Source organism: Prionailurus viverrinus, chromosome E2 (genome assembly GCF_022837055.1).
Source record: "Prionailurus viverrinus isolate Anna chromosome E2, UM_Priviv_1.0, whole genome shotgun sequence".
Classification (NCBI taxonomy): domain Eukaryota; kingdom Metazoa; phylum Chordata; class Mammalia; order Carnivora; family Felidae; genus Prionailurus; species Prionailurus viverrinus.
The window spans coordinates 46,399,368-46,424,001 of record NC_062575.1 but is presented as its reverse complement, the minus strand read 5'-3'; the positions used below and the strand labels follow the sequence as shown (position 1 = coordinate 46,424,001).

At 37.9% G+C, this 24,634-nt stretch overlaps 1 protein-coding gene across 1 annotated transcript in view; it reads right to left on the bottom strand.

The window, feature by feature from the left end:
- LOC125153533 (zinc finger protein 569) overlaps positions 1-24,634 on the bottom strand; it is a 34,966-nt gene that overhangs the window by 5,342 nt on the left and 4,990 nt on the right. The window contains exons 3-5 of the mRNA XM_047836779.1: positions 16,181-16,238; positions 3,497-3,623; positions 3,089-3,184 (exon numbers count right to left, since the gene is read on the bottom strand). Coding sequence (XP_047692735.1) covers positions 3,089-3,184; positions 3,497-3,623; positions 16,181-16,195 — 238 coding nt within the window. The 5' untranslated portion in view covers positions 16,196-16,238. The remainder of the gene's footprint in view (positions 1-3,088; positions 3,185-3,496; positions 3,624-16,180; positions 16,239-24,634) is intronic.

The following is a 24,634-nucleotide window of genomic DNA, read 5'->3' as shown; positions in this document are numbered from 1 at the left end:
ACAGGTAACAGCTCAAAGGAAAATGAAGATAACGGTTGTCACCTTAGAGAGGAAATGTATAAGAGAAAAACTACTTTTCAATATGTCCTTTTGTACTATAAGCACGTATTATGTATTTTAAAAAGTAAATAAAGTTCTGAATACTGCAGTAATAAAGTGAGAAAAAAAAGGGCAGGTTAAAATTGGATCAGAGAGCTGGAACATAAAACTGGAAGAGCCTACTTAGCATGACTGGATAGGGAATACATATGTACTGTGAGCAGAAGGGAAAACAAAGAGTGAAAAATTGAGCTTAAATACGGTAGAAGAAATACATGAATTATCTCATCCCACTCCCAAGCACACCAATGTGAGATAAAGAAGGAAAAACATATCAACTAACAAAGACAAAGACCACTCTACCCTAAAGGAGATGGAGGATCACTTAAGAAATGAAAGCAGAGGGGCGGTTGCATGGCTCAGTCAGGTTAAGCATCCAACTCTTCATTTAGGCTCAGGTTATGATCTCACTGTTGTGGGATTGAGCCGAGCCCTGTGTCAGGCTCCATGGTCAGCTTGGGATTCTCTCTCTCCCACCCCCCTCCCCTGCTTGCTCAGTCTGTCTCTCTGTCTCTCTGTCTCTCTGTCTCTCTCTCTCTCTCTCACACACACACACACACACACACACACACACACACACACACACACTAAACAAACATTTAAAAGAGAGAAAAAATGAAGCAGACATGCTGTAGAGTCAGGGACATGAGGCAGAGGAATACAGAGAAAAGGACCTGGCTCAGCATAGAGAGAATAAGTGCAGGTCTACATACTGAAGGATTACTTTCAGTTCCCTGTTGCTTCTTAGATCTGAGATGGGAAAATGGAGATTTTTCTCTCTCTGCCAGACTGATAATAAAGGAAGGGAAAAATTACTGTGAAATTGTAAAGCAGGTAAAGTTAGACAGTTGGTTGCAGATTACAAATGTAGAAAAGAAGGCAGAATACTAAGCTTTTGGGTCACTTCAGTTAGGGAAAAAAGAGCTTAATTAAGCAAAAGATTTTGAAGAAGGTACAATTAGGTTGCCAAAGTACTATTCCAACAGAAGTGAAAGGGCCAGAAAGATGTAGGGGAAAAAAAGCCAAAAACAAAATAAAGGAGAATTTCTAAAAATACAAAATACTGCTACCGAATATTTTTTTTAAAAGCAAATGAGTTAATAGGGAGCTGCAGAGAGAAGAGTAATTTGGAAGATATATCTGAAGTAATTACTGAGAAAGCCAAACAGAGAAATAAGGAGAGAAAAAATAATAAAGGAAATGAAAAAAAATATGGAGGAAAAAAGATCTAGCTTCTATCTTTAGGAGTCCCAGAATGAGAGTGTTGAGAAAATGAAGAAAAGCCAATATCTGATGATGTTAGCTGAGGAATGTGCAGAATTAATGAGGACAAAACAGGAAAATACTATGGTAATTTTATACCAACAGATTGGAAAATACAGATAAAATAAGTTGTTATACAGACTACCCTGGAACTTTAGTATATGGTAAGCCTTTACAGATAGAGAACAAACTTAAATATTTATAGAAATTACATTGTTCAACTCTGTGAAAATTAATTTGAAAACCAGAATTAAGTACTTTTCTAGAACAATACAACCTATTATGTCAAAAACTAATGCCAAAAGAGACAAAACATCTGCGTAAAATTTATAAAGTAATAATGGAAAAAAGCTGTCAAAGCACTTTCCCTTGATAATCCAAAAGGTCCAAATGGGCAAACAAGTAAGATAAACCAAAACTTTAAGGGAGTTATACACCAGTGCTATTATAAGTATTCCAGAACAAGAAGAAATGGTTCTAAATTCTATTTAGGAAACCAGTGTAAAATTGACTTCAAAGCCTGAAAAAGTTAGAACAATTATTTAAATTCATGACAAATATGTGAGGATGAGTAATTACTAAGCAAACATACTAAGTAAACAAAATTCACGCATATACATAAAAGGAAAAGATCACAGGGTAATCTCCTGTAAAAAAGATGGTTATTTTAACTAAATGAATATTAAAGAAACTTAGGGTGGCAAAGAGTACTTCAAAGAGGAACAACCAACTGTGAAAAAATACTGGAACAACATACAACAAATAAAAGGCTAATCACATCAATATATTCATACAAATTAAGAATTCAACAGAAAAAAGGGCAGAAGACAAACCATTTATAAAGAAACCATTTTTAAGCATATGAAAACATCCTTCACAATACCATAATAAAGGAAATACAAATTTAAACTGTAATAAATTGTTTTTCACCTATTAAATTGGCAAAAAATTTTAAAATTCTAAGACTGTGTTGGCAGAAATTTTTGGTTGAAATAAAAATGTTTCCTTGGAGGGCAAAAAAAGACTTGGCAATATCTACCAAACTAGAAATATATGTATAAATGTATGTATGTATTGTCTACATGTGATGAATGTATATATAAGTATGTATGTATACATGTGTGTATAACAAATGTGTACACAAATACATGACAAATGTAGCAGAAAATGGAAGCTAAGAGAAAAGTATCACAGACTTTAAAACTTATTGAGTAAAAGGGTTGTAGCCATTACTAAAGTATGAGAGCAAAAGCTAAAAATACACTGGGAAATGTGCCCATGAGCACAAGATATAATGCTATGGCATTTACAATGAAAGGAGAAGATAAAGTAGAAAGGGCTATGAACATCAACAGTATCCGAACAACTACAATTCTGTGAATATCTGAATGCAAAGGGAAAGGATCCTATGTAATAAGGTGGGCAGAGACTGAAGATGCTAATAATAGAATGACTGTCAAAGTAAAGATGGAAATGAGTTAGGAAATATTGATATCTAGCACACAAGTAAAAAGGCTAACTGGTCCTTTAAGTTCTGAGGAAAGAAGAATGTTATCTAGAAAAGACATCTTAAATTAGTAAAGAATTCAGAAGTTCACAGAAATTATCTCTATTAAAGTCTACAATCTTTAAGAAAATATTTTTGAAGAATATTTCAGAGGGTCATGGCTTAACCATTAAAGGGGCATGGCCCCTTCTCACCTGTCTGGTTCCCTCCCTGACTAACCTGGACAGTGTCTCCTTAACACTTCTTCCTCCACCACCCAAGGTTCTTCTTCTTGCTCCAACTTGAAAATCACATCAGGTTTGGTGAATGGACAGCCTGTCAAAGAGAAGTAACATAACGTTTGGGCACAAATGCCAGGAACAAAAAAATCATTCAAGAATTGAGGCTAGCCCAGACAAACCAGGCTTTCTGAAGGACAAGAAAAGTGTGGTTTTGGGGATGCTGCCTCTGAAACATAAGCAAGGATGACATTTTATTTTAAAAGCTGCAGCATGCACACTCATACGAGCAAAGGCACCTAAAGGCCAAACTCACTCTAACATTTAAAGGTTCCACAAATTTCAGAAATTTGGAGAAAAAAAGGTACTTCACTCCCAGAATTTGAGTTATAAAGGAAACTACCCTTACCCACTGTGATTAAGTTGTTGTAGTTTTCTAGCATCACATTCCGGTACAGGTTCCTTTGAGCAAGATCCAACTGTTGCCACTCTTCCTGGGTGAAGTCAATAGCCACATCTCTGAATGTCACTGTCCCCTGTAACAACATACTCCTACTCAACCTGAAGTCATCCATCTTAAATGATGTGGACAAAACAAATTGAACCATGTTCTCACAGTATGCAAAGGTAATACGTTATTTAAAATTTTTCCTGGTTTTGCTATTTTCTAAAAGAAAAAACATTAGCAACATTCTGTCAGTTTATGTTCATTCACAAAAAAATTTTTTTAATGTTTATTTTTGAAGGAGGGTGAGACAGAGTACGAGCAGGGGAGGGTCAGAGAGAGAGACAGGGAGGCAGAATCTGAAGCAGGCTCTAGACTCTGAGTTGTCAGCACAGAGCCCAACCCAGGGCTCAAACTCACGAACTGCAAGATCATGACCTGAGCCAAAGTCGGACGCTTAACTGAACCACCCAGGCACCCCAACAAGCACGTATCTTTAATACCTACCATGGGTTAAAGAGATCCAGGGGACCAATTTATAACTGAGTATAGAAAATGGGGGAATATAAAACTTAACTGGTCTGGGAACTCACTGGATGCCTGTGACTCACTGAGGCAAGAGAAAATGAAAACTTGTTTGGATGGAAGCAGAAGCAGGGAGAGAATGGTATGAACAATTTGAAGTACAGTAGTAGCTGAAAGTATGGTTCATTAGGAGAAATCTAGAAAAATTAGGATTTATTGTTCATAAGCCTAAAATAAGTGCCCGCAGGAATGAAAACGGGATATGATTGCTAACAAAGTTCACATATATTGAAAAAAGAGGACAATAGCATCATACAAATACCAACAGACAAATTTAAAAACTCATTAAAAAAGTTTTTTAAATAGTCTGAACTGGAATTACAACTAAAACCATGAGAAAACAGTATCAAGAAAGCTTTAGAATACTTTCCAGAATACTTTCCAGAAACTGGTGACAAGTTTCTTGAGAGCAATAACTGAAATGTTCAGAAGAGTATAAACATAAGAAAAAAAATCTTCAACAGCAATAGAACAAAGAGGGCTGTCCAAATTTCCTGCCCTTTGAGGAATTTCTGAGAGACTGGGTGGGATAAAAAGGGAGCTAATTCACAATCAGTGTTTCTAGCATTTTATTTCTAGGTTTAAAAGGACCCAGTGAATATGAACATCTACTAACACTAAGGGTTCAGAGTAGGCTGTGGGATTGATACAAATCCTCTTTTGGAATCCTTCCTAATAAGTATCAAGGCCTTTGAAATAAACAAGTTTAAGAAACCAAAGGCCATATGGCTGAATAAGACATCCCTCATTTGTTTCCCTGCCTCAGCAACAATCTGGCTTCCATCTATGGACATGAAGTACCTTTGCAGGAGCTGTTGGGTAGAGCACCATATGTCAAGAGACTCAGGGGGAGACTCGCCTACTTATGCATTGGGTAACAGGCATACAAGACCTCAGCCCCTGTGTGGACCCTGTAGTGACCCATGAACCAACTCTAGCCCCTCTTGGCTGTGGTCCAGGACTCCTGGAAAAAAACTGTCTTAAACAATCACCCATGAACAACAGAACTTTTGTGGAAATCCAGGTTTGCAGCAGAGAAATTCCAGCATATTGTCAGAGCAAAAACTGGAGGAGTTTGGACTCATCACAGAGGGTAAGAGGAAGAGTTTGACTTTACTCACATCATCTATCCCTCAAGGCTGCACAGCTTAGGACCATGAGGGATTTTCTTGGCCAATGAATTCATCTGTGGAGTGTGTATGAGTGACTTGGTTTCCTAGCTATGTGGGACAGTGCCAGAGTGGCTCACCTCTCTCTTACCCCATCCAGAATACTGAATTCTGGGCTACATGACTAAAGGGTAGAATGAGTATGGGAAAGCGACAGATAGGAGTCTTAAAGGGCATTAACGGGATCCATATCTGGGGCACCTGGGTGGCTCCATCTGTTAAGTGTCTGACTTCGGCTCAGGTCATGATCTCACAGTTGTGGGTTCAAGTCCTGCACTGAGCTCTGTGCTGACAGCTCAGAGCCTGAAGCCTGCTTCGGATTCTGTTTCTCCCTCTCCCTCTGCCCCTCTCCTGCTCATGCTTGCTCTCTCACTTAAAAAGAAACAAACATTAAAAAAATTACATTAAAAAAAAAGGGATCCAATCTTACTGTGTTGCAAACTCCACTAAGAAGCCTACTCATGAACTGCTGCATGTATTTTACCTGTAGATCCTCCTCCCCCATGGGTACCCTCAGAATTCTGTAGGCTTCACCCCCCCTCCCACTCCTATCTTGTAGCAGAGAGCCCCAATCTGAGTGCAGACCAGGGAGAGACCACAAACATGAGCTTTAGTGCCACCTTTGGGAAAACAAAGAAGAAGCTGTCAGCAGTGGTGTGCTGGCAGATCAAGAGAAGGCATCCAAGCTTCAGAATTCTGCCACAAGGAGGAGCAAGAAGAGCGGAGCAGGTACATCCATAGAATCTGAGAAAGCCTCAAAATCCCTAGCAGTGCTGACAGAAGTTATTTTTCTCCTGAACGTAAAGACTGGAGGAGGTGACTGCTACTTCAAATGTGAAGACAGCAATGCAAAACTTTAAGGAACATGAAAACATCAAGGATACACGATACCACAAAAGAATCACAATAATCTACCAGAAACTGATCTCAAAGACATGGAAACATTCAATTTACTCAATAAAGAATTCGAAATAGCTGTTTTATCTATTTTTGATTTTTATTTATTTTAAATTTTTATTTCTTGTTGAGAGAGAGAGAGTATGAGTGGGGGAGGGACAGAGAGAGAGGGAGACAGAATCCAAAGCAGGCTCCAGGCTCTGAGCTGACAGCACAGAGCTCAACACGGGACTCGAACTCACAAGCTGTGAGATCATGACCTGAGCTGAAGTCAGGCACTTAACAGATGGAGCCACCCAGGTGCCCCATTATTTATTTATTTTTAATATTTATTTATTTGGAGGGGAGGGAGAGAGGGAAGGAGAGAGACAGAGAGAGAGAGAGAGAGAACATGAGCAGGGGAGGGGCAGAGAAAGAGAGAGGGAGAGAGAATACCAAGCAGGCTCCATGCTCAGTGCAGAACCTGACATGGAGCTCAATCTCAAGACAGTGAGATCATGACCTGAGCCGAAATCAAGAGTCAAATGCTTAACTGACTGAGCTACCCAGACACCCCTCAAAATAGTTGTTTTTAGGAAACTCAAAGAGCTATAAGAAAACACAGAAACATAATTTGATATCAGAAAAACATACATGAACAAAATGATAAATTTCAGAAAGAAATCATAAAGAACCAAACAAATTCTGGAGAAGAATACAAAAAAATGAAATGAAAAATGCACTAAAGAGCACCAACTTAATAAATGACATAAATGACAAGCCTACATGTAACACAATACTTAATGGTAAAGGGTCAGTAACAAGGTGAAGGTGCCCACTCTCACCACTCCTATTCAACACGGTCCTGGAAGTCCTAACCAGAGCAATCAGGCAAAAAAATGAAATAAAAGGTATCATGGGGCACCTGGGTGGCTCAGTCAGTTAAGCATCCAACTTCGGTCAGGTCATGATCTTGCAGTTCATGAGTTCAAGCCCTGCATCGGGCTCTGTGCTGACAGCTTGGAGCCTGGAGCCTGCCTCAGGTTCTGTGTCTCCCTCTCTCTCTGCCTCTCCCCCCTCATGTTCTGTCTCAAAAATAAAAATAAAACATTAAAAAAAAAGAAATTAAAGGTATCCAAATAGAAAAGAAAGAAGTAAAACTGTCTTTGCAGATGATATGATCTTACATATAAAAAAACTCCCAAAGACTCCAACAAAAAACTGTTAGAACTAATCAATGAATTCAGTAATCAATATACAGAACTCAGCTACATCTACACACTAACAACAAAGCAATTGTAACAATATGAAAGAAAACCCTATCCATAATATCATCAAAAGCAATAAAATACTATGAAATAAATTCAACTGAGGATATGAAAGATCTGTATAGTGAATATTACACTTTGATGAAAGAAATGGAAGAAGACACAAATGGAAAGACATCCCATGTTCATGGATCAGAAGAATTAATATCGTTAAAGTGTCCATACTTCCCCAAACCATCTACAGATTCAATGAAATCCCTATTAAATTCCAACAGCTTTTTTTCCACAGAAATAGAAAAAGAAAAAAACACTAAAATTTGTATGGAACCACAAAAGACCCCACATACCCAAAGCAATCGTGAGAAAGAACAAAGCTGGAGACATCACCTTTCCTGATTTCCAACTATAACACAAAGTTAGAATAATCAAAACAGCATGGTACTGGCATAAAAATAGACATATAGGCCAATTAGAATCAAGAATATAGAAATAATCCCATGTATACAAGGTCAATTAATATTTGACAAGGGAGTCAAAGGACAGTTTCTTCAACAAATGGTGTTAGGAAAATTGGATAATCACATGCAGAAGAATGAAATTGAACCCCTAGTATAACAGCCACTAAAATTAACTCACGATGGGTTAAAACTTACACATAAGACCTGAAACTATAAATCTCCTCAAAGAAAACATAAGGAAAAAACTTGACATTAGTTTTGACAACGACTTTTTTGGATAGGACCTCCAAAGCAAAAATAATTGAGACAAGAATAAAGTAAAAAGCTTCTACAAAAAAACAAAGGAAACAATAAACAAAGTGAAAAGGGGATCAGTAGAATAAGGGAGAAATTATTTGCAAAACATGTATCTGATATGGGGTTAATATCCAAAATACACAAAACTCATACAACTCAATATCAAAAAAATCAAACAATCTCTTGGGATACCTGGGTGGCTCAGTAGGTTGAGTGTCCGACTTTGGCTCAGGTCATGATCTCATGGTTCATGAGTTCAAGCTCCGCATCGGGCCCGCCACTGTCAGGGTAGAGCCGGTTTGGAGCCTCTGTCCTCCCCTCTCTCTGTCCCTCTCCCACTCACACACTCTCTCTCTCAAAAGTAAAAATAAACATTTATGTATATGTGTATATATATATATATTATATATATATATATACACATATACACACACACACACACACACATATATATAGTGTGTGTGTGTATATATATATATATATATACACACACACGTATATACACACACACACACACTCTCTCTCTCTCTCTCTCTCTATATATATATATATATATATATCAGACAATGATTGGAGGACCTGAATAGACACTTTTCCAAAGAAAACCTACAAATGGCCAAAAGGTATATGAAAAGATATATGACATCACTCATCATAAGGGAAATGATGATTAACTCAAAACTACGAGGTTTATCTCACACCTGTTAGGATGGCTGTCATCAAAAAGACAACAGATAAGAGATGATGAGGACGTGGAAAAAAGGCAACACTTGTGCACTGTTGGTGGTACAGCCACTATGCAAAAGAGCATGAAGCTTCCTTAAAAAATTAAAAATAGAATTGCCATATGACCCAGCATATATTTTTCTGGGCATATATCCAAAGGAAATGAAATCAGGATCTTGAAAAGATATCTGCACTTCCATGTTCATTGCAGCATTATTCACAGCAGCCAAGATATAGAAACAACCTATCTATGGATGAATAAATAAAGAAGATGTGGTACACACACACACACACACACACACACACACACACACACACAGTGTTATTCAGCCTCAGCCATGAGAAAAGGAAATCCTGCCATTTGCAACATGGGTGGACTCTGAGGGTATTATGCTAAGTGAAATAAATGAGACAGAGAAAAACAAATACCCTATAATCTCACTTATATGTGAAATCTTAAAAAGCCAACTCTCAGAAACAGAGTGGTGGCACCAGGGACTGGGGGCAATGGGGGAGATGTTGGTTAATGGGTACAAACTTCTAATTATAAAACAAATAATTTCTAGAAATCTAATGTGCAGCAAGGTGATTATAGTTAAGAATACTATATTATATACTTGGAAGTTGCTAAGAGAGTAGGTCTTAATGTTCTCAACACAAAAAAGAAATAATTATGTGACAGAATGGAGATGTTAGCTGATCCTATGGTGGTAATAATTTTGTAATATACAAAATTCAAATCGACACTTTTGTATACTTTATTATTATTTTTTTCAACGTTTATTTATTTTTGGGACAGAGAGAGACAGAGCATGAACGGGGGAGGGGCAGAAAGAGAGGGAGACACAGAATCGGAAACAGGCTCCAGGCTCTGAGCCATCAGCCCAGAGCCTGACGCGGGGCTCGAACTCACGGACCGCGAGATTGTGACCTGGCTGAAGTCGGACGCTTAACCGACTGTGCCACCCAGGCGCCCCTGTATACTTTATTTTTTAAGGAATCCCTGTGCCCAGTGTGGGGACTGAACTCATGACCCTGAGGTCAAGAGTCACATGCTCTATAAATTGAGCCAGCCATTTGACCCATCATTGTAATTTAAAACAACACAGTATTATATGTAAATTATAGCTCAATAAAGCTGCAGAAAGAAAACTGTCAAATTTTTAAGATCCTAAAATTCAGGGAGTTGTTGGGAATTCCCCTTAATTGGGATAAAGACCAAACTAAGCTTGAACAAAGCACCTGGTTAAGAAGTAGGGTTGAAGAGAAAACAAAATATAGAAAGCTGGTCCTAGTAACTTCACTAATCACACTGAAGGACAGGAGCATATAAGATGAATTCTTGCTAACACTGCCTCAGTCTCAGATTTCTCCTCAGGAAGATGGATCAATAAACTAGTAAATAAAGTTTAAAAACCAACACCACAGATTTGGCAAGAAAATTCTAACTGCTCAAGAGTGAGAGAACTCAGAAAAAAATTATTAAAATTAAAAAATTTAGTAAATGTGAAAATATAAATGTCTTAAAATTAGAAGTCCAGAACTTATATACATAAATCTCTATATTTAAAAGTTGATATTTTAAGCATAAATAATACAGGCAGCAAATGTTTAACAAGTTTAATGACGGAAACACGTTTAATGATGTTTAAAAACATACAGAATGAAAAATAAATACAGAAACAATCTCAATGAAAAATTTCAAGGAAATGAATAATTTCAAAGGTAATTTGGGAGGAAGGAGGAAAGATGGCAGAGTAAGATGGTCCTGAGCTCACCACTTTGTCACACAGACACACTGAGGTAACAGCTACATACATTTATGCAACTAACCGAAAGCAATCTGAAGACTGGTAGAGACTGGTAGAACAAGCCTTCCACAGCTAATCACATAGCGAGAGGGCCACTTTCAAAAGGATAAGAGGTGGAGATGCGGTTGAGAACCAAACCCCTGGTGTGACTAACTGCAAAATGGAGGGAGGGAGGTCATAAGCACAGAGAGGCGTTAGGATCAGACACCACACCAGACACACCAGGCACTGGAGACATGCACTGCGAACATGAGGCCTAGTAAAAAGCCTGTATTGAAAACCAGGAAGGCTTAACTCCGGGATCTTTAAAAATCAGAGGGATTAACTCTGGGAAAGCTGGAGGGCAACAGGAAACTGCCCTTAAAGAGCCAGCATACTAAATAAGTTGGTCTGAGAGAAAGCACAGAAACAGCAGTCTAAAAAGCACCTTGGGTATATGTGAAGAAGATTACTGACTAATCTTAGGAAGTGCTTGAGGGACAGGAACAAAAGTGCTGGTGGGAGCCATTTCTCTTCCCCTTTCCCAACCTAGATAAGCCAGAGGCTTGCAAAAGCCAACACTAACATTCTCCATCTACCTGCTAGCCCTGGTACCCTAACACAATGTTCCCCTACTCACCTTCTCCATCCAACTCATCTACCTCAGAAGGCATCCCTCCAAAGCAGCTCCTATTTCCCCATCCTCGCAGGCAGCTCTGAACAGACTGGTGCCACTCCAATGGACTCCTGCCCCCACGTACCAGTGCACATCACGTTCTGCAGCAGAGTCTCTTAGCCCTTTGTTCAGGGAGCAAACCTGCCCTTTAGTGCACCTGCAGCTGTAGAGAGGCTAATTGTAGGCAGACAGGCTAAAGCTGGCCCCACTCACCAACAAGCCCATGCTGGTGGCAGCCAGGCCTCTCAACAAATCAGGGAGCAAACCCTGCCCACTGTGCCCACAACAAGCAAGGCAGGTCATTGCAACTGGCTTGGGTTAAGACAAATGCAGCAAGGGTACTACATAATGACAAAGGGATTAGTCCAATAGGAGGATATAACAATTTAAGTATCTATGCTCCCAATACAGGAGCACCTAAATACATAAAAGAAATTAATGAACATATTTGTAAACTTAATTCAATTCAATGTCAATACCTCAGTAGTTTTAATTATGGAAATAGAGTAATTCTAAAGTTTATATGAAAAATATAAATAGCTACAAGTAGCTAAGGCGATGCCGAAGAAGAACAAAGATGGAGGATTCATTTGCATTATCAGATCAAGATTTATAATATATGGTAATTAAGATAGAGTGGGAGTGACATAAGGAAATCAAAACAATGGAAAAGGACATAAAAGTCAGAGATACATATATTAACATGAATAGGTCTGAAAACACAATGTGGAGTGAAAAAAAAGGAACTGCAGAACTGTAAGCCCATTATGTTCTCAGTCATTTAAAAATCTCAAACACAGAGCAACATATGTGGTGTTCACATATACAAATCTGTGTGATAAGAATATAAAACCGTGAACTCTATGGGGGCGCCTGGGTGGCTCAGTGGGTTAAGTGTCCGACTTCAGCTCAGGTCATGATCTCGCGGTCCATGAGTTTGAGTCCCACGTCGGGCTCTGTGCTGACGGCTCAGAGCCTGGAGCTTGTTTAGGATTCTGCGTGTCTCTCTCTCTCTGACCCTCCCCTGTTCATGCTCTGTCTCAAAAATAAATAAACGTTAAAAAAAAAATTAAAAAAAACAAAAAAAACCCATGAACTCTATGGATATAGGTAACATTCATGAGAGTGCATCTGGGGCCAAAGTATCTGTAATATTCTAATTATTCTGTTGAAAAAAATCTTGAGGCCAACAGGACAAAATACTAAAATATGCTAATTTGGGGAGCTGGGTATGTGGCTATTTATTCTACTTCTCCCTCCCTCTTCCTAGATTCTTTTTTAAAAGAGAGACAGCGTGCGTGAGCGGGCTAAAGGGGCAGAGGGAGAGAGAATCTTAAGCAGGCTCCCTACTCAGTGCAGAGCCTGAGTGGGGCTTAATCCCATGACTCTGGGATAATGACCTGAACTGAAATCAAGAGCTGGACACTCAACTAACTGAGCCGCCCCATAGATTTTCAAATAATAAAGAAAGGAAGAAAAGAGAGAGACAGAGGAAGAAGCAGCTCTTTATTAGTTATACTATTTTGTGTTTTTCTAACTAACTGACTTGTATTTTATTCTTACCAATTCCTTTATTTTCTTATTTTGTTTCTAATTACCAGAACTATGTATTTTGCTCTTTCATTCTTTTGTTTATTAACATATTGTTTTCAGCCTGTGCAATGCTTTACTTATTAAAATTTTTTTAAATGTTTTATTTTTGAGAGAGAAAGAGAAAACGCGCGCACATGCACACGCACGAGCAGGATAGGGGCAGAGAGAGCCCGAGACACAGAATCTGAAGCAGGCTCCAGGCTCTGAGCTGTCAGCACAGAACTCGATGTTGTGAGATCTTGACCTGAGCCGAAGTCGGATGCTCAACGGACTGACCTATCCAGGCGCCCCATGCATTGTTTTATTTTTTAAGATGTTCTGTAACATAAAGTTTTATGTCTCTGTTGATTTGAGTTGCTTATCCTAGTTTAAAAATTTCTATGTGAAAAAAAAAAATTTCTATGTGAATGTTTTTCTTTTTGAATCTTTTATTATTTACTTCATATTTAATTGTATTGTAGAACTATCACATGTATAGTTTCTACGTTTGAAATGTATTAAATTTTATTCAGGCCTAATACATGGTCAGTTTTCAGGTTACTACATATCCAAGTAAGGGATAGTAACTGAAGGGATAGTAACTGTTTCCAGGCTATAAACTATCTTAATCTAGTAGCTCAATCAAAATTTTTTTTTTACCATTTTTTAAAAACTTTATTTTTTAGAGACAGAGTATGTGCACGTGGGGTGGGGAGGGCAGAGAAAGAGGGAGAGCAAGAACCTGAAGCAGGCTCTGCACTGTCAGCACAGAGCCCAATCTGGGGCTTGAACCCACGAACCGTGAGATCATGACTTGAGTCAAAGTCAGATGCTCAAATGACTGAGCCACCCAGGTGCCCCAACTCTATCAAATTATTATTGGTAAATACATTCTTTTCTTGGTCTAGTTTATCTAGCATGAGCTAAGACAGGTCAATGAAAGTTTCCTATGGATATGTATCTTCTTATTTTCAGTGTTCTTTATAGTAACTTTGCTGCAGGTTATTTGATAAAGAAGCAGTCCTAAGCCATTTATCTTTATTAGCTATTGCACTCATCATTTTATTTTTTTAGAGTTTATTTATTTTGAGAGAGAGAGGGACAGCATGTGCACGTGTGAGTGGGAGAGGGGCAGAGAGAGAGAGAGAGAGGAGGGAGAAAGAGAATCCCAAGCAGGCTCTGTACTATCAGCACAGAGCCAAATGTGGAGCTTGAACTCCTAAACCCTGAGGATCGTGACCTGAGCCAAAATCAAGAGTCAGACACTTAACCAACTGAGCCACCCAGGACCCCTGGACAACCACTTTGGAAAACTGTTTGTCAGTATCAATAAAAGGTGATATATATGTATGTATGTGTGTATATATATATATATATATATATATATATATGTATATATACATACATATATATATATATATATATATGGTCTATAACTTAGCAATTCTAGTTTTGGTTTATATACAAAAGAATGTGTACATATATGCAACAAAAGACATCTACAAGACAATTCATAGCAATAGTATTTGTAATTGTCCTGAAATAAGAACTACCTAAATGGCAATCAATAACAGAATGGATAAATAAAATTATGGTTTATTTACATAACTGAATAATATACAGCAATCTGAAATTAACTGAACTACAACTACATGAAATAATTCAACATGAACCTGAAAAACATAGTATTAGGCAAAAGAAATCAGACACAAAGTATATAGATGAATAATAGAAATCATCTATGGCGACAGTAGTTGAATAGTGGTTACCCTGGGGTGGGAGTAATGCCTTGGAAATGTGCAGAAGGAATCTCATGGTTTGTTAGATCTATTTCTTGATCTATTGCTTATGCAGGTTACACAGTGTGTTCACTGAAAATTAACTGAGTTTCAGGAAAAAACTAGATATACCGAGAAACTGCGAGATAGGGACACACCGTCAAAGAAAGGTACATGTCAGTATAGGAAAGCTTTGAGCTAAGGGTGAAAAGGCAGTGAAGTGAGATATGTTTAACAGCTAAGAGTGCAGGATAAATCTGAAAGAGAAAGATTCCAAAGGAAGTATAAAGAAAAAGCTGAAGTTTTGAGGAAAAGGAATTATCCTTGAAGAGGAGGCAAACATCACTTATTCTAAGAGTAAAATAAAGAAGAAACAAGGAAACATGGATTCAATTCACTAAAACCATAAATACTCACAAAAACTATGTATACCAGGCATAGAATGTTCTAGGGGCTGGAGATATATCAGTAGCCAAATAAAAAATACTCTCTGTTCACATTTCAGTGGACTAAAATTATAAGAATTTACCAGAAATTATTAGACTGTGGCCCAATCTATAGCAAATACCCATTGAAAAATATAATTATGTAGGGTCATTTGAAAGACACACATCTTGTCTATTTCTTAGGATATTCTAGTATTCTTCTTTACTATTATGTATGATACATATAGAACAAATGGCAAATATACTAATCTTAAGTGCATAACCTGATACATTTTTATACATTTATATATTTGTGTACTTAGGTCAAAATAAGAACATTTTCAGCACTCCAGAAGATTCTCTCATATCCCCTCCCAGTAAATATCGTAGGGGTAACTACTATTCTGATTTCTATCACAAGGGATTAGTTTTCCCAGCTTTTAAACTTCATATAAATGGAACCATATCTTTTGTTTGTGAATTTACCTATATTGCTGTGACTAACCAGTATCTGCCATTTTTTTATTGTTGTGTGGTCTCCCTTTGCATGAAAGAGATAATTTATCATTTTTCCTGATACTCTTCATTTCCATTCTTTCCAATGCTGGCTATTTTAACGTACATTCTTTGTTTTCTCCTTCATCAAAACAGACCATCAAAATAGCTGGGTTTTTCAACTACAAGAGGTCACACTATAATATATTCACTGACCTACAACAATAGGTGCCAGTGACAAACATACTTCTAAGAAATGTTCATTTTAATTCTTATTTACAATGCAAATTATGTAATGAATTTCTGCTCTGGTTTGGTAATAATAATGAAATTGAAAGTTGAAGCCCAACTTTAATCTCTCTAAATGAATGTTGGTATTACCATTTTCACTCTTTCCTGGACTTAAACTTCCAACTCTGTTTCCTCTGAAAATGCGTATATATATGCGATTTTCCAATTTACTGTACAGATTGCTGTAATCCCCTTAAACTACACTGTAGAATAAAGGAGAGAATATACTATTTAAAATTTACCTGGGACTCAGTCATTTCCTCTTCTGTCTGGTAATGGAGAGGGCTTAAAAAGGCAGAGCTGGGAAAGAGAAGAAAAGCCATTAGACCAGGTGTGCTTTGTGGTTTCAGAAACCTGTACCCACAAGGTGGATTAAAGGTCAACCTGTAGCAAAATGATTCTTGGATCCATCAGAAAGGCCAAGAATATTCACACCAGAGGTGCTGAGAGGTATAAGGATGACTGGTAAGATCATGTATAGCTTAGGCATAAGGTGGATAAGAATACGATTTCACATGTGGGGGATGTCCCATGAATCTGTCAATAGCTCTGTATCAGAAAATAAATAGTTCACAGGAAGCAGGAAGACACACAGCTTCATGAACGCACATAACCAAGAAAATCAGAAAACTGACAAAACACCTAAGGTATTTTAATGTATTGAGACATTACCAACTAAATGAGAATTTAAACAAAATGGTAATGTAATTATATCCTTTCAAGGAAGGAGTAAGGAGAAGTTTGTGTGTCTGTGTGATATTTATTGGAGATATTGGTGGTGGTAAGAGAATTTCTTTTTTGCCATAGTAAAAAAAATATATAAGAAATCACACAAGAGCTGAAAGAGGTTTTAAAAAAGGTGAAAGTGTTTTTTTCTGGCAATAGGAATTAGGGATGGGAAAAAAAACCAGTACAGTTTTCCTTCTTTTTATTTCAAGTCTAGTAGCACTATTTCATTTTCTTAAATAAAATTCATATTAGGGTGCCTGGGTGGCTCAGTCAGTCGAGTGGCCAATTCTTGATTTCAGCTCATGTCATGATCTCACGGTTTAAGAATTCAAGCCATGGGGAGCCTGGGTGGTGCAGTCGGTTAAGCGTCCGACCTCAGCCAGGTCACGATCTCGTGGTCCGGGAGTTCGAGCCCCGCGTCAGGCTCTGGGCTGATGGCTCAGAGCCTGGAGCCTGTTTCCTATTCTGTGTCTCCCTCTCTCTCTGCCCCTCCCCCGTTCATGCTCTGTCTCTCTCTGTCCCAAAAATAAATAAACGTTGAAAAAAAAAAAAAAAAAGAATTCAAGCCCTGCATCAAGCTCTGCACTCACAGCACCGAGCCTGCTTAGGGTTCTCTCTCTCTCCTCTCTCTGCCCCTCCCCCGCTCATGCACGTGCTCTCTCAAAATAAACAAACAAACAAAAAAGAGAGGACAGAATAAGATGGTATCTCAGTAGTTTCCCAGCACCAACAGTACAAAATTCTGTAAAGAAAATTTGATACTTCGCTAAGCATAGAGAACCAGCATACTCCGAAAGGCCACATGTGGCAGATAATGTTACTAACAATAGCCATTGCCCTCATCTTATTCCTTGAAAAATAAACCTTAATTTTTTCACATGGCAATATACCTTCTCCCAAGGATGAATCATGACTGATCTAGGTCAATGAGGGTAATCCTACTTCCCTTTGCCAGTTACTCACTTTCCCAGCATCCCCTGCAGCTATGAGTTATAATGTGACAAAATATTGGCTAAAAGGAGAAGGGTTATGGAAAAATTTATATCCTCCCCCCCCCCTCCCCCGTACATATCTCTTGCACAGAGCCCCTTTGGCCTGAGGGTGCATACCAGCACATTCTGTTGTCCGGACAGTTCTGGCTCTTGTAGTGGACGTGGGTCTATGTGGGCATAGGTTAAAAGAGGAATTATCATATTAAGGGCATTTGCTTAAGGTGAACTGAAGTCGTCAACTAGCCAGACAGAAGACGCCAATCAGGACTCCCCCCTACTGTCTTTCTTCTTTCTCTGAATCATCAAATTTCTCAAGTACAGGCAAGAAACAGAAAGTGGAGAGAAAACAACTCCAAAATTTCTTTGAGGCACCTTATGATGAATTTCATTGTAGAATTTCTAATAGCAGTATGTGAACTGGAAGGATGGTTCAACAAAAACTACTTTATATATTGTTAAGGACTTACAAATGACGAAAAGAAATGAGAGCTCTTATTTAAAGAGGATTTCTTCCCCATCACCTTCAATGAAGTTATGCCACATTTATATTACAGTACAGGTAAATATATTTGTCTCATTCTGCCTTGCATTTTGGGTTCTACTTCCATCCTCATTGATATCTATAAAAAAGATTGGGGGCGCCTGGGTGGTGCAGTCGGTTAAGCGTCCGACTTCAGCCAGGTCACGATCTCGCTGTCCGTGAGTTCGAGCCCCGCGTCGGGCTCTGGGCTGATGGCTCAGAGCCTGGAGCCTGTTTCCGATTCTGTGTCTCCCTCTCTCTCTGCCCCTCCCCCGTTCATGCTCTGTCTCTCTCTGTCCCAAAAAATAAATAAACGTTGAAAAAAAGAAAAGAAAAGTAGGGCCAAAACTAAACATCCATTACTCTGTGACTCTGCCAGTGGCATTCTAAGACTCCAAGGAAGAGATCATAGCATAATTTAGAGGAAGTTTATTCTTTAAAAAAAAAAAAAAAAAAAAAAAAGATTGCTAGGAATTTGATTGGGATTGCATTTAACCTACAGATCAAAGAGACATGAAAACATGAGTCTTCCGATCCACGAATGTAGTATATTTCTGCACTTATTTTTTATTTCTTTCATCATAGTATTTTTTTTTTTTTTCATTTTCAGCATACAGTGTCTACACATATTCTGTGAGATTTATTTTTAAGTATCTTATTTTGGGGAGTGTTACTAAATTTTTTATTTCAAATTCCAACTGTTCATTGCTGGAATGTAAAAATGATTTGACTTCACATACTGATTATGTATCTTGCAACCATGCTACATTCATTGAAGACATCTAGGAGCTTTTCTGTAGATTCTTTGGGGTTTTCTTTTTTCTTTTTTTAATTTTTTAGTTTCAAACTATGTAAATACATATCTTTTTTTTATGTTTATTTTTTTGAGAGAGAGACAGACAGAGACAGAGCATGAGCGGGGGAGGGGCAGAGAGAGAGAGGGAGACACAGAATCCGTAGCAGGCTCCAGACTCTGAGCTGTCAGCACAGAGCCCAATGCGGGGCTCCAACTCACGAACCGCAAAATCATGACCTGAGCTGAAGTCGGACACTTAACCGACTGAGCCACCCAGGCGCCCCTTGGGGTTTTCTATCTAGATAATCAAGTTGCCTGCAAATAGAAACAGCTGTATTTCTTCCTTTCCGATTTATATGTCTTTGTTTTTCTCTTGCTTTATTGCACTGGCTAGGATTTGCAATACAAGGGTAAATAACGGTGGTGATAGAGGACATCTTCACTTTGTTGCTAATCTTAGAGGTAAAGCATTATCTCACCACTAAGTATAATGCAAACTCCAGTATTCAGGTTTTTTTAGATGACCTTTAGTAAAGAACATTCCCTTCTGCTCCTAATTTGCTGAGAATTATTTTTTCATGAATAAATGCTGAATTTTGTCGTGCTTTTTCTGCATCTATTGAGATAATCATATGGTTCTTCTTTACTCTCTTTTGGTGAAGTACAGTCACTGATTTTCAAATAATGAACTTAAAATTCATCTTGTATTCCCAACATGAATCCATTTAGTCATGTTATATTATCCTTTTTATGCTAGATTCAATTTTTCAATTCAATGTTAAGGATTTTTGTATCTAAGTCCGTGAAAAATACTGGTCTGTGGTTTTCTTGTCATGTCTTTGTCTGGTTTTGATATCAGGGTAAGGCTGGTCTCATAAAATGACTTGGAAAGTGTTCTGCTTCTTCTACGTTCTGGGAGAGTTTATATAGAATTGTTATAGTTTCTTCCTTAGATGTTTGCTATTTCACTTGTGAAATTATTTGGGTGTATAGTTTCCTTTTTAGAAAGTTTTTTTGTTTACTGAGGTATAATTGACATATAACATTATATTGGTTTCAGGTGTACAATGTAACGATTTGATATTTGGGTACACTGTGAAAGGATCATCAAAATAAGTCTAATTAATATACATCATCTTACATAGTTACAATTTTTTTCTTGTGATAAAAACTTTTAAGATCTATTCCCTTAGCAACTGTCACATATGCAGTAGAGTATTGCAAACTATAGTCATTATGCTATACATTAGATCCCAGGACTTGTAACTAGAAGTTTGTACCTTTTGACCACCTTCACCTATTTGTCTTATCCCCTACCCTACCCCCTGCTTCTGGCAACCCCCAATCTGTTTTCTTTACCTATGACCTTGGTATTTTGGGGAGGGGAGGCATTTTTAATTTTTTTTAGATTTCACATATAAATGCAGTCATACAGTACTTGTCCTTCTCTGTCTGGCTTATTTCACTTAGCACAATGCCCTCGAGGTCCATCCATATTGTCACAAATGTATTCTTTCTTATGGCTGAATAATATCCCATTGGATATTATCTGGATCTACTCTACTCCGATATTCAGGATGTTCAAAAATCACCAAGCTGGCTAAACAGCAAAAATCCATACATAAGGATATCATACTCACGGAAAATAAAAAAAAGAAAAAAAAATCCATACATAAGGATATCATACTCATGGAAAATAAAAAAAAGAAAAAAAATCCATACATAAGGATATCATACTCATGGAAAATAAAAAAAAGAAGCCAGTAAAAATAAAACACCTTATGTATAACACGACAAGAATAAGAATTACAACAGAATTCTCATCAGAAACCATACAAACAAAAAGACAGTGGAGTAAAATATTTAAAGTATTAAAAGAAAATCCTACCAACATAGAATTCTCTAACCTGGGAAATTATCCTTCAAAAGCAAAGGAAACTAATATTACACTGTATGTCAACTAACTGGAATTTAAATTAAAACTTTAAAAAAAAGTGGAGAAATAAAGACTTTCTCAAATGAACAGAAACTGAACTTTATCACCAGTAGACCTGCCTTGCAAAAAATGTTAAAAGTTCTTCAGGCAGAAGAAAAATGATATAGGTCAGAAACTTGGACCTACATAAAGAAAAGTAGCATATCAGAGAAGGGATAATGAAGTTAAAACAAAATCTTCTGGCTCTTTCATTCTTAATTTTTCTAAAAGAGAAATGTTTATTTAAAGAAATAATTATATTAGGTGATTATATGTATTAGGTGATTTTACAGCACATGCACAAGTAAAATGAATGACAGGAATGTCACAGGAATGAGAGGGAGAACTTCGGAATACAGTTGACCCTTGAACATCACAGGTTTGAACTATTTGGGTCTACTTATATGGGGATTTTTAAAAATAAATATAGTACAATATTGGGGCGCCTTGGTGGCCCAGTTGGTTAAGCATCTGACTTCAGCTCAGGTCATGATCTCGTGGTCCATGAGTTTGAGCCCCGCGTCGTGCTCTGTGCTGACAGCTCAGAGCCTGGAACCTGCGTCACGTTCTGTGTCTCCCTCTCTCTCTGCCCCTCCTCTGCTGTGCTCTATCTCTGTCTCTCAAAAATAAACAAAACAACAAAAGAGTTTAAAAAATACAGTACAGGGGCGCCTGGGTGGCGCAGTCGGTTAAGCGTCCGACTTCAGCCAGGTCACGATCTCGCGTTCCGTGGGTTCGAGCTCCGCGTCAGGCTCTGGGCTGATGGCTCAGAGCCTGGAGCCTGTTTCTGATTCTGTGTCTCCCTCTCTCTCTGCCCCTCCCCCGTTCATGCTCTGTCTCTCTCTGTCCCAAAAATAAATAAACGTTGAAAAAAAAAATTAAAAAAAAAATACAGTACAAAACTGTAAATGTATTTTCTCTTCCTCATGATTTTAATAACTTTTCTCTAGCTTACTTTCCTGTAAGAATACAGTATATGATACATATAACTTAAAAAAAAATACATGTTAATCAATAGTTTACATTATCAGTAAGGCTTCCAGTTAATATCAGGCTATTAGTAATTAAGTTTTGGGGGAGTTAAAAGTTATAGGTGGACTTTCAACTTCACAGTGTTTGACACACCTAACTTCCATATTGTTCAAGGGTCAACTGTACTGTTATAAAGCTCCCTGCACTTTATCTGAAGCACTATAGCATTTTTTTAGAGTGAACTCAGATTAGGTAAAAATATATATTGTAGGGGCACCTGGGTGGCTCAGTTGGTTAGGTGTCCAACTTCAGCTCAGGTCATGATCTCACAGTTCCTGAGTTCGAGCCCTGCATCAGATCCATGCTGACAGGTCGGAGCCTAGAGCCTGCTTCGGATTCCGCGCCTGTCTGTCTGTCTGCCTCTCTCTCTCTGCCCCTCCCTTGCTGTGCTCTGTCTCTCTCTTAACAGTAAATGAACATTAAAAAATTAAACAAAAAAGAATGATAAAAATATATATAAACTCTAGAGTAATACCAATTTTCTTTTTACAAGGATAAATGATACAGTAAAAGAGTGGACAAAATGGAAACATGCTCAGTGAAAGACAGAAGTCCAGAAGGGAAAAAAAGAAACAGAGCAAATGGAACAAATAGAAAAGAGTTACAAAGATGACTGATATTAATTCAACTATATAAATAATCATATGGGGGCGCCTGGGTGGCTCAGCTGGTTAAGCAACCGACTTCGGCTCAGGTCATGATCTCACAGTTTGTGAGTTTGAGCCCTGTGTCGGGCTCTGTGCTGACAGCTCAGAGCCTGGAGCCTACTTCAGATTCTATGCCTCCCCCTCTCTCTACCCTCCCCTGCTAACGCTCTGTGTCTCTGTGTCTCACAACAAATAAAAACGTTAAAAAAAATTAAAAATAAACAAACAAACAAATAATATTAAGTATAAATGGTCAAAATACAAAAATGGAAAAACAGGTTGTTACCAGTGGGTAAAAACACCAAGACCCAACTATATGTGCCTACAAGAAACACATGTTAAATATAAACATCAGATAGGTTAAAAGTAAAGGAATAGGAGTGACATCAGCAAAAATATAAGAGTAGGAAACTCTAGGGGTCCATGTCTGTTCAGAAACTGAAAAAACTAGCAAAACCTGTCAGGATCAGCCTGATAGTAACTCTGGAAGACAGTCAAAGGATACAAACAAGTAAATGCTTAATCAGGAGAGAGGTGAATTAAACGCAGTAGGAGATCTCTGTGGTATTGTAACTAACCTATTCACAATCACAAAAGCAAGAAAAACACTAAGGTACTAAGAATAATGCAAACAAAAGCTGTGTAAGAGCCATTTATTCGATTTCCTGATGTTCATTAAAAGTGGTCTTGGGGCGCCTGGGTGGCGCAGTCGGTTAAGCGTCCGACTTCAGCTCAGGTCACGATCTCGCGGTCCGTGAGTTCGAGCCCCGCGTCAGGCTCTGGGCTGATGGCTCAGAGCCTGGAGCCTGTTTCCTATACTGTCTCCCTCTCTCTCTGCCCCTCCCCCCTTCATGCTCTGTCTCTCTCTGTCCCAAAAAAATAAATAAACGTTGGAAAAAAAAAAAAAGTGGTCTTAAATAAGTATCAGGCTTTAAAATAGAAGTGAGCATGGTAATGATGACACCTTTCCCAATATTATCTATAAAATTAACATAATTCCAGTAACCTTTCAAAAAACACTTTTCATTCAACTTGTCAAGTCAATCTTCAAATTTATTTAAGATGATCTGAGAAAAGTGAGATTAAAAAAAACCCTAAAATTTATCTAAGAGGGATGACATGAATATACACATATCAAGCATATTTACTCATATTAAAAAATGGAATAGAACCCAAAAAAACTAAAAAAATTTTTAAAGTTACTAATCAGAGTAGAGAGAAACAAGGTAATAGAGGCACAAATATAATATAAACAAGACTTCTTTACCTTATCTGACCACAATGCTATGAAACCAGAAATGGGTCACAAGAAAAAATCTGGAAAGACCACAAATGCAGGGAGGTTAAACAACATGCTACTAAACAATGAATGGGTCAACATGGGAAATCAAAGAAGAAATAAAAAAATACAAGGAAACAAATGAAAATGAAAACATGGCAGTTCAAAACCTACGGAATACAACAAAAGCAGTCCTAAGAGGAAAATATATAGCTATACAAGCCTATCTTAAGAAGCTAGAAAACTCTAAAATAAACAACCCGATCACCTAAAGGAGCTAGGAAAACAAATGAAGCCTAAAGTCAGCAGAAAGAAGGAAATAATAAAATTACAGCATAAATAAATGATATAGAAACTCTACTCCTGAAACCAATATTGCACTGTATGTTAACTAAAGTTAAAAACAAAAATAAAGGGGCGCCTGGGTGGCTCAGTCGGTTGGGCGTCCGACTTCAGCTCAGGTCATGATCTCGCGGTCCGTGAGTTCAAGCCCCGCGTCGGGCTCTGGGCTGATGGCTCAGAGCCTGGAGCCTGTTTCAGATTCTGTGTCTCCCTCTCTCTCTGCCCCTCCCACGTTCATGCTCTGTCTCTCTCTGTCTCAAAAATAAATAAATGTTAAAAAAAAAAAATTTTTTTTTAAATAATAAAATAAAAACCAGACAATAGAACAGATCAATGAAACCAGGAGCTGGTTGTTTGAAAAAAACTGTAAAATTATAAACCTCC